We start from the raw sequence: 15,040 nt of genomic DNA on the forward strand, positions 1-15,040 counted from the left end.
CAGTTAAATAGATAAACTGTTAATGAGATTCTGCACTGACTCAATCCGGTCTATATGTATAACTTATTAAACTTACTCATTAAACCTAATTTGGGACTTCAAACTGATGAACAACACTTCATGACTGCTTGATCTAACAAAATGAATAAAGTCTTCGTGACATAGACATCATCTTTAACCACCTTTTAATAAATCCAAGCACATACCTGACACGGTGGAAGTCATAAAACATAAGTTTTGGGTCCAAAACGGTTTAATGACTCTAGTCAACGCCAGTTAAAAAATATATCTGTGGCATACTGTTGACTCGATAAAATGTCATTACTTGACGTTCAGAGGCATTTAGATTTGAAAGATTAGATATATAAGCATTTAAATCGGATTAAAAGACTTAACTGTGGGAACTTTCGTTATGTTGCAGACATAACTTAACAACAACTGCATGAAACTCTCTAAAGAAAGTTAATAATTAATAATTGTTAATAAATATAGTAAAGAGAAAACCAAATTGTTGAACACCTTTTTTGCAAAGTATTATAACATTCGATTCAATATAAGAAATAAATGAAACTTCCATTTGAAACCGTTTGAGCTTAATATCAAAAGAGCTTTTAAAAAAATAAATTTACAACTTGGGCTATTTGTAAGCCTAACAGCTTAATACAAGTTTTATCCGAAAAGTAATCATCTTATACATTTTTCCGAGTGCAAACGCCGGGCTGCGACTGGCCTCGTTTCTTGGCAACAAGGCAACCCGCCACTTGACTGCGATCTGCATAAACGCAGTACCACCCCGCCTTCCGCCCAATTCTGCTCTTTCCTTCTTTACTGCCGTTGTCACACACTTTTTGTGCTGGCTGGCAGCCTTTAAGCCAAATACCCGCCGAACGCAAAGCTTTAAGACAGGCTCAGGCGCTCTAATCCTGACAAAACTGGATAAGTTTCTTTTGCCAGCGCTAAGCATTTGAAATGCTTCATTTGTCCCCATCTCGTAGTCGCTCCTTTTTTTCCCCTCCCTTAAGTCGTCGCCTGGGTAAATATTTATAATTTTCTGATTCATTTTCCGGGGCTTCTTCTCTGTGCAGCAAACAAAAAAAAAAAAGGAAGGGAAAATCGAAGCGAGCAAATGTTGTCCCGTTAAAGTTAATGCAATTTTCATTCGCGTTGTTAAAATGTAAATTTTATTAAACCAGCCAGACGTGCGGCTATCTCCGTCCCAGATTCCCCGGGGAGATTGAGTGGCTTGACCTTTTTCGGAGCTGACTGGTGGCCTCCTTATCGGCTACGTGCAAAGGCGAAAGCCCACTGGAACAGAACACGGGAGCCCAAAATGATTTGTTGGCCGTACTCACAGGATATCCAGCGGCAATTTGACGGAGCAATCGCGCAATGTCGCCTGGTGTTGCTGCTGTCTCTGGTGGTATTGCTGTGGGTGGTTGCCGTTGTTGCCGTTGCTTCCGTTGCTGTTGCCGCTGTTGGTGCTGTAGTGTTGGTGGTGGTGATGGTGCGGGTTTTGCAACAACTGTTGGTACTCGTGTGGCTGGGCCTGCTGATGTTGCTGCTGAAGCTGATGCTGCTGCTGGCCGTGCTGCTGCTGCAGGGAATGCTGCTCATTGCCATTGCTGCTGCTGTTGCTGCTGCCGCTGCTGTTGCTGCTGCTGCTGCTGCCCGCCCGTCTTTTGGCGGCAGTCATCAGAGAGGCAGGAGAACACGTTCAATGGAGCCCAAACGATTGCCGCTCTCGGCTGTTGCAGCAGCTAATTGGCCAGTGGACGTGGGCCAGCTCGATTGCAGCAACGTGCAGCATGGGTGCTGGGTGGTGGGCGGTTAGATTTATGGGCCACCGCCGCCACGCCCCGCCTTTGGGGCACTGCTCTTTTGTTTCGACCCTCGCCGGAGTTCGGTTTGTGTTTTTTTTTGCGCTTTAATTAAATTCCAGGCAATCGCCGGGTGGAGAGATTCCTTCTGCTCTATACGTTCGAGGTCACTTTTCACAAAGTTGGAAAGGTAAGCAGTGACTGGACGACATATTGCGCCTCATTTCCGCCCGGGCAAGCAAAACGGAAGTTTCCAAACATCATCATCATCAGCGGCACCAGGGCCTGACCTTATTGTTGTTCTGTAATTAGATTTGTTGTTGCTGCTGGTGCTGTTGCTGTTGCTATTGCTGCCATTGCTGCTTCTTCCGAAGTTGCTGCTGCTGATGTTGCCCCTATTCTGGGATTAATGCTGTAATGGCCTCGCCCGATTTGGCTTTGGCTGCTGTTGATGTTGTCCAGCGCCATGGTCTATTGTTTGCCAAAAACGCTTTGAACCTCTGTAAATATAAACAAAACACAAGAATCGGTTAGAAAAGTCAAGGCAAAAGCAGGCTCTGCAAACAAGTTTAATATACTTAGTTGATTTTGCCTTAATATGTTTGCAATTTGGCTGCGAAAGTATGCGAAAGTATGCGAAAGCTGAGGGCCGACTAACATTCAATATACAATAAAAACAATGTATAAGTTGTAACTCAGTGGGCTTACGAAAAAAAAAATATTCTTTTCCCAAGTAGGAATCGAACCTGGCTCTAATTTTTACTTGTAGGACTTCCTAACGTCTGGACCACTACTTAATTATATTTTAACTCCTATACCTAAACCATTTTTGGACTTCCGGAGCACAAATGTGACGGATCGGAAACGAAATAACGAAGTCGTGTTAGCATCGATTACAACTTCGCCGACCAAAAACAGCAAATGTAATCCATTACTTCTGAGCTAAAAGTATTGCATTTATCCGCCAGACGCCATTCACAATTTCGACGGTGGGATACTGCCATATTTGCTAAAATGTTACTTTTGATTTTGAGCTTGTTAGTAGCTTGATTATTTGACTCTAATTTCTATATTTTAAATTTCTTTTTTGTCAAGCTAGACCGTGCTTTAACAATCTTTTATTTGTATGAGCCAGCTAGAAACTCATGTTTGTACGTTTAGAAACCTTTTTAGCTGACCCACGTCTTGATCAATGCAATGCCCGCGGAAAAATTAGAATTTCCAAATTAGAAATTCAAAGCTGTTCGTTTTTTGTCCAGTGAGTTGAGCCGCAGTAATAGCATAGTGTATGCAAGAGCATTTGGGGCAACCAGTGGTTGGAGTCGGAATACATTGGTTGCACTTGCATTCGTATATAAAGAGGCGAATGGCCAAAGTGAGCCTCAGTAGTAATCTACGGATATAGACTCGTGACCACCATGAACTCATCGCTTTTGGATGTTTTCCGGGGATTGCCGGCAGGTAAACTTTATCATTGCTCCTGGAATACTAACCAATTATTTGGAATTTCATCTTTATCGATAGATCCCGTGCATCTGCCCCTGCTTGGCACACCAATACCTTCGATCATGATTGTTCTGGGTTATTTGTTGCTGGTTTATAAAGTGGGTCCCGATTTTATGGAGTCCCGAAAACCTTACAATGTGCGAATCGCCATGTTGGTCTATAATCTCTGTCAGGTTTTGATGAATCTTATTGTGTTTGTAAAGGTAAACGTATTTTAATATTTTTCGTTCTGTATTTTTGTAACGCTTTTCTTCACACAGGGGTCTGAATATCTTTTTGTGACAAAACCTTATAACTTTTACTGCATGACCACATTGCCGCTGGATCATCCAGACAAACAAGCCGATCGTTTGTTTACCTACTTTTTCTTCCTCATCAAGGTCATTGACCTGATGGACACGGTGTTCTTTGTGCTGAGGAAGAGCTACAAGCAAATCACCGTGTTGCACGTTTTCCATCATGCAGTGATGGTTTTGGGAGTGCCCTTAACCTACTATTTCTACGGTGCCGGAGGACAATACAACCTGATGGGTTACATAAACTCATTTGTGCACATGGTCATGTACTCCTACTACTTTGCCTCTGCCTGGCATCCACAAATGAAGAGGCAATTGTGGTGGAAAAAGTACATTACCAAACTGCAGCTCCTGCAGTTCGTGATCCTCTTCGCCCAAGGTATACTGACAACGTGGCTGAATCCCGGCTGCTCCTTTCCCTTGTACCTACAGTTCGTCCAACTGGCGCTATCCACAACCATGATTGTCATGTTCGGCAACTTTTACTATCAAACGTATGTCAAAGCCAAGAGCAAACAGCAATGAGCAATAAATTGTAGTTCTCTTTCGAAAAAATGAGTTGGTCTCCATTGAGTGTTAATTGATCAAGCCTATTGTGCTAGGTCTCTCATTTAAAAATGTGGGACAGACATTGCGGTTCAAATACTTGAATAAAACATTATTTTGTTTGATTTGCCCAATTCCGATAAAACAGACTGGAATGTCTTAAGGCAACTGAAACAGTCACCAGTGGTCCCTCAATCGACAATCACCCATCAACGATGCTCGGATTTTTGCGCATTCCTCAGGCAGGTGGGTTCGGAGATTAACTAACCCGATATATATATACATATGTACGACAATTTTTGCCTATATCTGACCAGATCCGAACCCCATACCATTGGCTGGATCACCATGGCCAATTCTACTGATTTTAGTGGCTTATCTACTGTTTGTGCTCAAACTGGGCAAGATCTTTATGAAGAATCGGCAGGCATATGATTTGAGGACAGTGTTAAAGGTCTACAATATATTTCAGGTGCTTTATAACGGCATCTACTTTGGAGTGGTATGTTTAAACCTTTACTAGATTGGTTCATCATCTTAATTGAGTATCTTTCTCCGTTCAAGGTCTTCTACTATCTGTTCATCGCCGGTATATGTAATTTACACTGCATGGAGAGTTTTCCCCAGGGTCATGAACGCAAGCAGATAGAACGGGTGTTGCATGCCGCATACCTGATCAACAAAGTGCTCGATCTGATGGACACCGTGTTTTTTGTGCTGCGAAAGAGCTATAAACAGGTCACCTTCCTGCACATATATCACCATGTGTTCATGTCCTTTGGCAGTTACGCTCTGACCCGATATTATGGCACTGGCGGACACTTTAATGCCGTTGGATTACTTAACTCCTTGGTGCACACGGTCATGTACTTCTACTACTATTTGTCCTCGGAGTATCCCCAAGTGAAGTCCAATATTTGGTGGAAGAAATATATAACATTGACCCAGCTCTGCCAGTTCCTCATGCTCCTCAGCTACGCCACTTACGTGCGATTCTTCTCAACGAATTGTGGTGTTCCTCACGGTCTCCTGTATCTGAACATGCTACAGGGCTTAGTCTTCATGTATCTGTTCGGAAATTTCTATATCCAGGCCTATCTGCGACCACCAAAGCCCTTATCAAAGGCAAAGCAATCGTAGCAAAACCTAGAACTATCTTTTTACCCCCTATATATATATATGCGCATTCAATTAGTCCGTGTAACTCAGCACTCGCCCTAAAAAGAACCTTAGCTATATATTAACTATATCTGATAATAAAATGGTATTTTCTCAAATTTCCACAGTGTATTTTTGCGGTTAATGGCCTTATGCCACTGTAATATTAACTTTTAGTCAAGGAGAAACATGCATATTGCTCCAGAATACGTCTTATTCATTTCTGGTATCAACTGAAATTACAGTGTCATGAATAAGGTCTACGGTATTGGACTTAAGACATGCCTCTAAAGTCAAACCAATTTTTTCTAACAAGAACAGGAGGTATATTTTTCTAACACGCCACCCCAGGATGGTCCTTGTTTTCATGTATTAAAAGGGGTACGCTAATGATCCCAAAGATTGTGCCTAGCAGGTGCGTCAATAGTCACGCAGTTCATAGGTTGTCAATCAGGTGTTGTGTTTACGGAGGAGGATCCAAGCTCAAGCAATACTGAAAAGAAAAGTACTGTGTTGCTATAGGAAAAAACCCCGACTGGAAGATTTCATAATATTCGGTTATAGCGGCAGAGCCCATTATACAAACAAAGTAACAAATAATACGTAACATATTCTGCTGTTAATGATATTCTCGATTGATTTTTCAAGGTTTTTATATCGCCTAACAGCTTGTGGAACATTTTCGAAAGCTTTCTCAAAATCGACTTGAAGAAAAAGAGAACGAAATTAATGTATACCTTAAGAGAAATTGTAAGTCAAGAACATTACGATCGCCACAGAGCACCGAATCATAGCTTAAAGCTTTATCCATATGGATGTGCCCGAGTAATTGTTTCGTTTTTGTAATTTTACAATGGTTTACTTATATGGCATTAAGTGGCAAGCAGCTGGCAAGGAAAGACCCTACATCAAAGTTAATTGCTAGAATATATTCTGGATTATGATAAGAAAAAAAACCTTGACAACATATTAAGAAGACTTAACCAATGTGAAGTTAATTTCTTTGGAGCAAGATTGTCTTATATTACTTAGTACAAAGATGAGAAAGGTTAAACGGTGACGGAATCACAAGGCATCGACAGAGTGGAAACTGCACGCCGGAAAAACAACTGCGGGCAATCAACTTCTGCCCCGCCGCCCACTGCTTTCTATCCTTCGCATTTTCCTGCTGTTTTTGCTCGTTTGTTAGCACGTTGGAAAAGCTTTGCTTGATAAGCATAAGAAATGGAGGCAACCAAAGGAAACTAACAAGTGCGTGCGACTGAGTGTGTGTTTCCAACGAGCGACTGCACATAACAAGCTTCTATCCTATCCCATTTGTGCTGCTCCGCTCCTTGCTTTCTCAGCTGATAGGACTAACCGGAGGCGCCATAACAGTAGCTAAAGTCTGTTGCACTGCTCTAGTCAAACTTAAGCCGGAAATTCAGTGTAAGTAACTGAAAAAAATACGTATGCAGAAGTTTGAGAAGACGAGAAGCAATGGTTTTGATATGTTAAAACCGATATAAACCTTTTTTAACCCAACTTAATCGAAATCATTCAGCACTTTAATACTTATTCCAAACTAATTTGGTTGAATGACATTTAAATTTTTTTTAACCTCTGACAAATAGTAAGGGTTTAATATATCCAAAATACGGCTGAAAATCATCATAGCTTGAATGTTTTTTAAAATTATACGCGTATATATCAAATTTTAGATATTTTAACATTATTTTTATATGGCTGGAATGTCGATTTTCCTCAGTGCAGACTGTAAGCAGTGCCATACAACAACATTCACTTGCTGCAATCGCATTTACTGCTGGAGAAAACGAAAACAATTGCTGCAAATATGGCAAATGGCAATTGAAAAACAAAAGTCCCTGGTGAAACGGGAACAGAAATCCGTTCGCCTGCTGCTTTCACACTTTCTTTCCACGCAGGACAAAGGGCCAGAAAGTGGCAGCAGGGACATGAGTGGTGAAAAAAGCCAAGGATCCAGCTGGAAGAGGACAGCAAAAAAATGCACAAAATTGGCTGTGAAATGAACGAGACGAGGCGACGAAACGTCTTTTGTTGCCATAGAAGACAAGGAAGTGACTGTGACTGTGACAGCAGTGAGCAGCGAAACTGGGGTCAACACTTTGCTTTGTGTGCGGCAAAAGTCAAATGGAAATCTGCATAAGACCCTCCAGTTGCGATTGACAGTCCTTGTGATGTTTCCACTCAGTTTCCCATGGCCTATGACCTGTGACAGCCCCTGAATATCGAACATCTGGGCGGGCAATTAAAAAGCATTCCAGAGCTCAGCATAAATTACTCAAATGCGAGCATGCAAATGCCGTTTGTTCGATTAACAATGCAAACTTCAAGACCACTGAGCACACTACGCACCAAAGACACACATTACAGATATCAGAAATTATATTGCAAAAGTTGAGCAGGTGGGCAGATGGGCATGGTCAGGTGGGACCTGACCTGGCTGCCTGGCAACATTCCCATAATTTACACTTTATCGAACGATAACAAACAACCTGCATAATGTATGGCTTTCGGTTTGCTCCACTGCTTTCTGGAATGGCAGCTCACCTCGCTCACCTGGCTCACCTGGCTCACTTGGGTGGTATATTGCTTAAGCTTGCTGCTCTGGCATTGACTGGCGTTTGAGGTCGCCGAAGGGTGCTGCGTGAGATCCTCATCCCGACCAAATGCCAGCTCGTATGCAAAATGCCCGTCAATCAGAAATGCCACTACTGCAACTCGTTGCACCTTTGGGTCCAAGAGGAGAGGACCCAGGACCTGTTAACCCACATTTGCCCAGCTGCTTGGAAGACTTTTGTCCATTTACAATCGAAAACCATAAAAGATACGAGCGCCGACGACCTTCTCCGCTCGTTTGGGGAATATGGCATAATAAAATTTTAATTCGTTGCGATTGATGGTATCCTCACTTCCCCGTATATACACGCATCAATGGTTGATTTCCCGTAGCCGAGGGATACAGCCAATACATTACATTTTATAACCCCAGCTAATTTGCATATATGCAGGCATACGTACGGCCATAGATATATACATATATATATTTATTTGTATATATATATGCACATGTGTCTGCGTAACATTGATTGGATTTGTTTGACTTTCATACTCGGTGATGGCATCGCATCGAAGATGGGTGGTTGGTAGGTGGTTTTTAGGACTTTCTGGTGGTTTAGGGGGTGTTGCGAGGCTAAGTGCCTGACATTTGCTAAATGGCAAAGGGCCTGGATGCCTGAATGCCTGAATGCCTACCAAGGGTTTCACAGGCTTTTGCGGGTTATATTTTCCCCATTTGCCCAACCGAAAATTGCACTTGCCTCGTTAGTCGAAATGGCTGGGTAATTACGAGTGGTGAAAACTGCCCTCACACAACTCACCACTTACTTTGCGTATAACCTTCAAAATTGGCTCTTTGCCAATCCGGAAGGCAATACAAAAAAGGTGTAGACTTTATTTGTTATTTTGATGTATTAGTCAATAACTGAGCATAATGGGTACAAATATTGAGTGAAAAGTAGAGAATAAATAACAACAAAATAGTGATTGAATGATATGTTAACCTGCAGTTAATAAGCAGTGGTTTCCGCATGGGTTTATCCTCAATTGTTTAGCGTTTTATGTCATGAATAAAAGCAGCATTAAATTCAAAATCCCCTCCCCAACAAAACCAAAATTTAATCGCTCCAACCGCAGATCAATCAGTAGCCCTATATGTATCGTTCGCCAACTGTATATTAGCTGCAGTTCATTTAGCCTGTGTCAATTGTATGCCCATATAAATACAGAAACATAAGTGCGCTTGCGGATATATATTCAATATGTAAATATGTGCTGGCCATTAAATAAACAAGCTATCTGTAGGGAGCCTAGCATGGAGTGGAATATCATTAAAAGCAGGAAAATTTCTGATTAAATGCCATAGATGTCGATGATGAAGCTGAAACCTTCGTTGCGTTGACTCTTCAAATGAATTTTAGCGAAAGTGCTTTGCGGTCCACCAGCAGTTAAGTATGCATAGCCCCCATTTCCGTCCCTAACTTGATCCGTAATCACTATCTGTGTGATGGTGCGCGGTAGTTTCTACAAAAAAAAATAAACAGGAAAAAGTTGTTAGAGAGAATAACTGGTTAAAGGGATAACCAACTTTTTGATTAAACACATAATCCCTTGTGACCACGCGCAGGAACTTGGACTTTTCCGTTATGATCTCCCGCCGTAAGTGCATGTCCCTGTAGGTTCTGACTCCCCAAGTCACACTGTGACTCCGACCACGCCCCGCAGCGTCGGAAAGGGCGGACAGCGATATCACCAGCAATATTACACAAATTTTCATATTTTAAAATGAGTTAATTCTTGCTCAACTCGCAGTTTTTATAAGCTACGCGCTTTGCGCCCTAAAAATTGACTATTCTTTGAAAACAGCTGTTGTGAGGGACTTTTTTAATCACCTTTCTTTAAATGAAACACATGAATATTCCAAACAATACTCATTGTAAGTCATAACTGTAATGTGTTGATTAATTATGAAGTTATAGTTATTACTCATAAACATTGTTTTCTTTTTCCGTTTTGTTCATATAAAAAAGCTGTATACAAGTGAACATTTATTGCTTTTTATTTCGAATTAACGTAAATTTAAAAGCACATATTATAAAAAATAAAATAACTAATTATAAGAACTTATTAAAGAACAAGGCAATACAACTCTAATTCTTTATATAAAAGAGTGTATAATAGAAATGGCTTAATAAAAAAAATATGATAATTAAATTATTAATTGTTATATAGAGTGCCAATATTGCAGTCATTAAATATTCATTAATTTAGAAAGCTTTCCTGCGCACTCCCATAATTAAATTTAACTACGACCACAAAAATATTATTATTATGAAATAAACAGTGCAATAATAAAATGAGTAATTCCACACCCATTGTGAATGGACAGCTGTCGTCGCAAAATCCCCAGATTCAGAGTTCTATAGCTCATGAATGAACCCTTTGGGGCAGGGAAAAAACCACTTACCCCCATCGTCTGCTATTTTGCCAAGTGGAAATACTTTCGCAAAGATTTCTGAGACTCGAGACTTTTGTTTCGGCCCGGTTTCTGTTTCTGTTGTGGTTGGCTGCTTTAAATACCGCTGTGTGGGTGTCTTGTTTCGGTTTGTAAGCCGCAGCAGCGGGCTTTAAGGCAAATATTTATTTAATTTTAACATCCCCCCTCACGGCCCGCTGCACAGATCCAATTTACTCAAGTACAAAGACCCTGTCGCGTATATTGTTGAAATTTTATTGTGCAAACATGAGAATGTCTCTATATGTGTGTGTGTGTTTGTGTGTGTGTGTTTTATGGTTGCCACGTTGGTTTTTCTCATTTATGCACACAAACAAACGCACAACCCAACACAACAAAAAATAGCAGTAACACAAACAAAATGGCCGAGGAACCGTTGTTAAGTGTCTCTTTTAGCTGCGTTTGATATTGCCTGTGTTAGGGTATAGGTTGTGGGTGTAGGTGTAGATGTAGATGTAGATGTAGGTGTAGGTGTGCTTGTGTTTACCGCAAAAAACACAAATAAAAACCGATTCGTTGGCAAACAAATCAGCAAAACGAAATTTAGGTGGACAATAAAGTACAGCTGCAGGGCAATATGCAAAGAGAGTCACAAACACACAAATAATATGTTGTCTTCTATTTGAGCATGAAATCGGATAAAAAGTACACAATATGTCCTGCATACTCATGTATGGCACCATTTAGTACCTGCTAAAAATCGATTTAAACTTTTGTTATTAAAGGCTCGTTTTGTATCCATGTTTATTGGCTAAAATCTTAATAAGAAATTAACAAAAATAAAAATAGATCCAACTTTTATTGTATATTTTTGTAATAATCAACATAGATCAGCCCCACTTTATTTTCTCCTAATTTTGTGACCATTAAACTTGCAGTGTTGTCAAGACCGTCTCCAAAATTTAATTTTATGTTAACAATTAAATGGCATTCTTTTGTTCAAAACGTTTAAAGTTATTTTTAGCCTCCGGGTGTTGTTTTTTTGCTTCTGTTGCTCTCTTTGTACACCATGGTCCTTTAATTTGAAACTTTAAAGTTGAGCTTTTTCTCATCCACTGACATTCATACTGTCGGTTAGCAATTATTTCACGTTCCCTTGGGTCACGAACTAATTGGATAAATTGGATAACCCTATCTCATGTTTCTCCGAAAGCAACTATTTCTCAAAACCCCGACTCTTGAACCTGTGGGTTGCTGTTCATTGTATTTCGTTTGGACCGAAATTGTGGCGAGTGAACAAATTTAATTCCTGGGCTTGTCGCCATGTCGAAGCACTTCAAGCTGAAAACGCTTTAAATAATTTTAATTAAAACAAATGGCACTCGAAATAAAACACGCACATCAAACAGAAGTGGGCGGGACGAGGGGGAGGTGGCGCCTGAATGGAACAGACATGGCGTGTAATTACGCTTGACGGATGGAGGGGGGAGAAACGGGAGGGAAGGGGCGTGGCATGGCATGGCAAAGGAGACCGGCAGGACGAACCTTGTTTGTGCATTGAATCAAGTGGTGGGGCTGCTGCTGTTTCTGTTGGTGTTGCTGTTGCTGTTGCTGTTGACAATGCACGGCACCAACATCAGAGGCCACAGCAGCGGCACCCAAACAACGCACACAACTGAATTACACCCACAAGTGCACAGAAAGAAAATACTTAATTATTTTTACACCTTAATCATACAACATACAACAACAAGTAATGTGAGCTGAACAAATTTAAAAATCTTGGTAAAATAAGGAAAAATTATCTAGGATGGTCGTTACTTTACATATAAAAATATAAAATATATATAGCATTCGTAAAAAAGTTTGTTATAAATAGAATGAAACGTTTTCGACCCTATAAAGTATACATATTCTTGATCAGGACTAGCAGCCAAGTCGATCTAGCCATTTTTGTCCGTCATTATAAAAAGTCAGAAATTTTTATCTTAACATGCTGATTCAAATTTTGAGTTTGCAGCGCAAAAACTATTTCAAAATCTTACCGCGCCCACTCCAACGCGCACAAATCAAGAAAGTCTGTCATGTCACTCTGAGATACGTTATAGGCCAGTTTATAAGCTGTATATTCGGTTAATATCTATCGAATCTTAAAACAAGTGTTATTATTATATTATTATTATTTTAAAACGTACAATTTTGTATTTAAAAATAAGAGCTGCTGCTTGCTCCTAGCTTGTAGTAGTAAACCTGCGTTTAAGCCTGATTGTTTTTTGATAAGTTGAGTAACAGGTATCTAGTAGTCGAAACACTCGACTAAATCGTTCCTTCTTATTTAATTTGTACAGACGTAACATATCAGCTTTATACAATTAAATTAATATCAAATTTTGTTCCCATTTAACTATTTAAAATATCTGATTTTTCAATTGATCTTTTGCTATTTTTTTTGCTATTTAACAACGTAAGGGTTACGGATAAAAAGAAATGGGCATACCTATAAAGTGTTAAAACATATCAAATTTTGCCCCAGTGCAGACATTTTCAGGAAGAGGTCGTGGCCGCACTTTTGTTCGTGACAAGTTGAGACAGAGAGCAAACATGGGAAGCGACGCGCCGAGCGGACAAACTCCCAAACAACTTCATTTTCGTTGCTGTTGGCGAACATGTTGGTAAAGTTCTCGCGGCACTTTTCACGCTTGACGATGACACACAGGCTTTCACACAATCGAGGGGCCCAGGAATTGGCCAACACCAACGCACCCGCCACCTCCCAAGTTTCCCCTGCCCAAAGTCCGGGTAAAAACAAACCCAATTGTAATTAGACTTGAGAGCTGCCTCCCGGTGGAGGGGCGCGAAAGGGGGCGGTGGACTTCCTAAAATTACATTTAATCATTGTTATTTTAGGCTCTCCAATGCCTAAGTGCCACCACTGACCACGCCCCCACCATCGCCCAACCGCCCTACCGCACGTAGATGGCACAAAAGCCAAACAAATAATACGTGTGCGTGCGCATGTGTGTATGTGAGCAGGAACACTAAGGACATTTGATAAAAAGCCACTTAGTGTGGCATTGCGGCCTTAACTAAAGCCAGGAAAATCTGCCCTAAAATGCTGTGCACACTCCTCATCCACAAGCAATTGGGCTTACGGCAGGGAGATCGTGTTGGGTCTTCTGCAGCTGGTTAACACATTGGGCGTGCTACATTTTGACAATATCAAAGTTGAGTGGCGCAGCTGACAGCGGCAGCAGTTTGCTCCTCTGGCAGCCGAAGTGGCAAATAAATAACGTTTAAAGCGTAAATATGGTAAACGACGTTAACGGGCGCCTCAAGTGTCAGTTGTCGGCTGTCAGAGCCACAAGAGGCATTGGCCCTCTTGGCTTCGGCTTATACAGTTGGCCAAATGCCAGGCCAAAGCCGGCAAATAATTATTATTAAGGCAATGCGCACAAAATATTCAAGCTGTGTCACTATTTTTGTCAGTGTGCCACGTCCCAGCCGATTGTCAATGAGATTGCGCATACGCCGGGTGGACAAGCCAAAGATATTCACTGCCAATTACGCTGCAGAATTTCGTTGGACGAGCCAGGCGAGCTTTGCTCAAACGACACTTGTTGAGGGCGGAAACTTCTAAATCCAGAAGATGTCAAGTTGAATTTAAGTACGTTCTACCAGCTACCAAAGACATTTTCCTTGAATTTGCTATTTTCTGCAAAAAGAGCAGACTCAGAGAGCTATAAAATTATTTCTTGGCATGCAAATTGCATTTGGTTGTACTTTTACCGAGCCATTTTCTTTAGCTGTCAACGGCGAACTGCAGATAAGCGCAAAACGAATGGATTTCCAGTCCTGAACTGTGCCAGCTTTTCCCTGGCTAACAATGAAAATTACTTTTCATATTTAATTGCTGCCACTGCGGGGTACGGGAACATGTGGCCAAACACCAAAAGCCAAAGTGCAAGCCAAATGCCACATTAAATTACATCAAAGTCAAAGAAAGCAAAAGAAATGCCCCCAACTTGCAATTGAAATTTGTTTGCCAACTCAAACACGAACATGGGGCACCCGAAAAGTTGCTCGAAATTAGACGTGCCAACCAAGTAATGGAGACAACCGAAAGGAAATGCTTATTATTTGCATAAATTCCACACACAAAGCCCCCGACAAGTGACAGGCGGAGAGTTGAAAGAAATGCAAATTGTGTTGGCAAATTTAAATGTCAGTCAACAATTCAGTTGTTAAACTCGCATTACTCGCATTACTCGCAAAGCCACAGACATTGCTGGTCGTGCATACGAAAAAACTTGTTACTCATACGCCCCGTAGTCCATTTCCTTTGGACTTTGGACTTTAGACTTTTGTCTTTTGCTATCTTCGCTTAATCGAAAAGCGTGCGTGACTTGTCGATGGGATCGGGGATACGATAGAAGAGGCTTATCATTTTTTCGGAAAAGAAAACTTTCGACAACTTTTCACTTTTGTTAGGTATTGCCACAGCAGCTTTCGGTCTTGCCATTCGATGTCAATTTAAAGTTTCTTCTCTGCTTCCCTTGATTTTTTGATTTTTTTTTTTTGGTGCCGAAATAAAAGTTTTGTATGGCAAAGTTGGCGCAATTGTGAGAGTTCCACGCCCTGCTGTGCTGCTGCATCCGGCATAATCGATTCGCTCTTGCCTTTTT

The 15,040-nt window shown here is 41.0% G+C and overlaps 4 protein-coding genes across 6 annotated transcripts in view; 2 read left to right on the forward strand and 2 right to left on the reverse strand.

Moving 5' to 3' along the window:
* Positions 1-15,040, reverse strand: part of LOC108145154 — a 42,136-nt gene that overhangs the window by 9,050 nt on the left and 18,046 nt on the right. For all 3 annotated transcript variants that reach the window (XM_017270371.2, XM_017270370.2, XM_041707518.1), the window contains one exon: positions 1,353-2,317. In XM_017270371.2, coding sequence (XP_017125860.1) covers positions 1,353-1,693 — 341 coding nt within the window. In that variant the 5' untranslated portion in view covers positions 1,694-2,317. The remainder of the gene's footprint in view (positions 1-1,352; positions 2,318-15,040) is intronic.
* LOC108145160 (elongation of very long chain fatty acids protein F) lies at positions 2,786-4,212 on the forward strand. Its single transcript, XM_017270386.2, has 3 exons — positions 2,786-3,278; positions 3,342-3,526; positions 3,584-4,212. Exons 1-3 carry the CDS (start codon positions 3,236-3,238, stop codon positions 4,142-4,144), a joined length of 789 nt encoding a protein of 262 aa, XP_017125875.1. The 5' UTR covers positions 2,786-3,235; the 3' UTR covers positions 4,145-4,212.
* LOC108145159 (elongation of very long chain fatty acids protein F) lies at positions 4,306-5,442 on the forward strand. The gene is made up of 3 exons (XM_017270385.2): positions 4,306-4,411; positions 4,483-4,667; positions 4,730-5,442. Exons 1-3 carry the CDS (start codon positions 4,381-4,383, stop codon positions 5,303-5,305), a joined length of 792 nt encoding a protein of 263 aa, XP_017125874.1. The 5' UTR covers positions 4,306-4,380; the 3' UTR covers positions 5,306-5,442.
* On the reverse strand, positions 6,992-9,696 carry LOC108145162 (probable salivary secreted peptide). The gene is made up of 2 exons (XM_041707556.1): positions 9,492-9,696; positions 6,992-9,427 (listed from the first exon to the last, which is right to left on the reverse strand). The coding sequence occupies exons 1-2, from the start codon at positions 9,678-9,680 to the stop codon at positions 9,257-9,259; spliced, it is 360 nt and encodes a 119-aa protein (XP_041563490.1). The 5' UTR covers positions 9,681-9,696; the 3' UTR covers positions 6,992-9,256.

The sequence above is a fragment of the Drosophila elegans genome, unplaced genomic scaffold (genome assembly GCF_018152505.1).
Source record: "Drosophila elegans isolate 14027-0461.03 unplaced genomic scaffold, ASM1815250v1 contig_133, whole genome shotgun sequence".
Lineage (NCBI taxonomy): Eukaryota > Metazoa > Arthropoda > Insecta > Diptera > Drosophilidae > Drosophila > Drosophila elegans.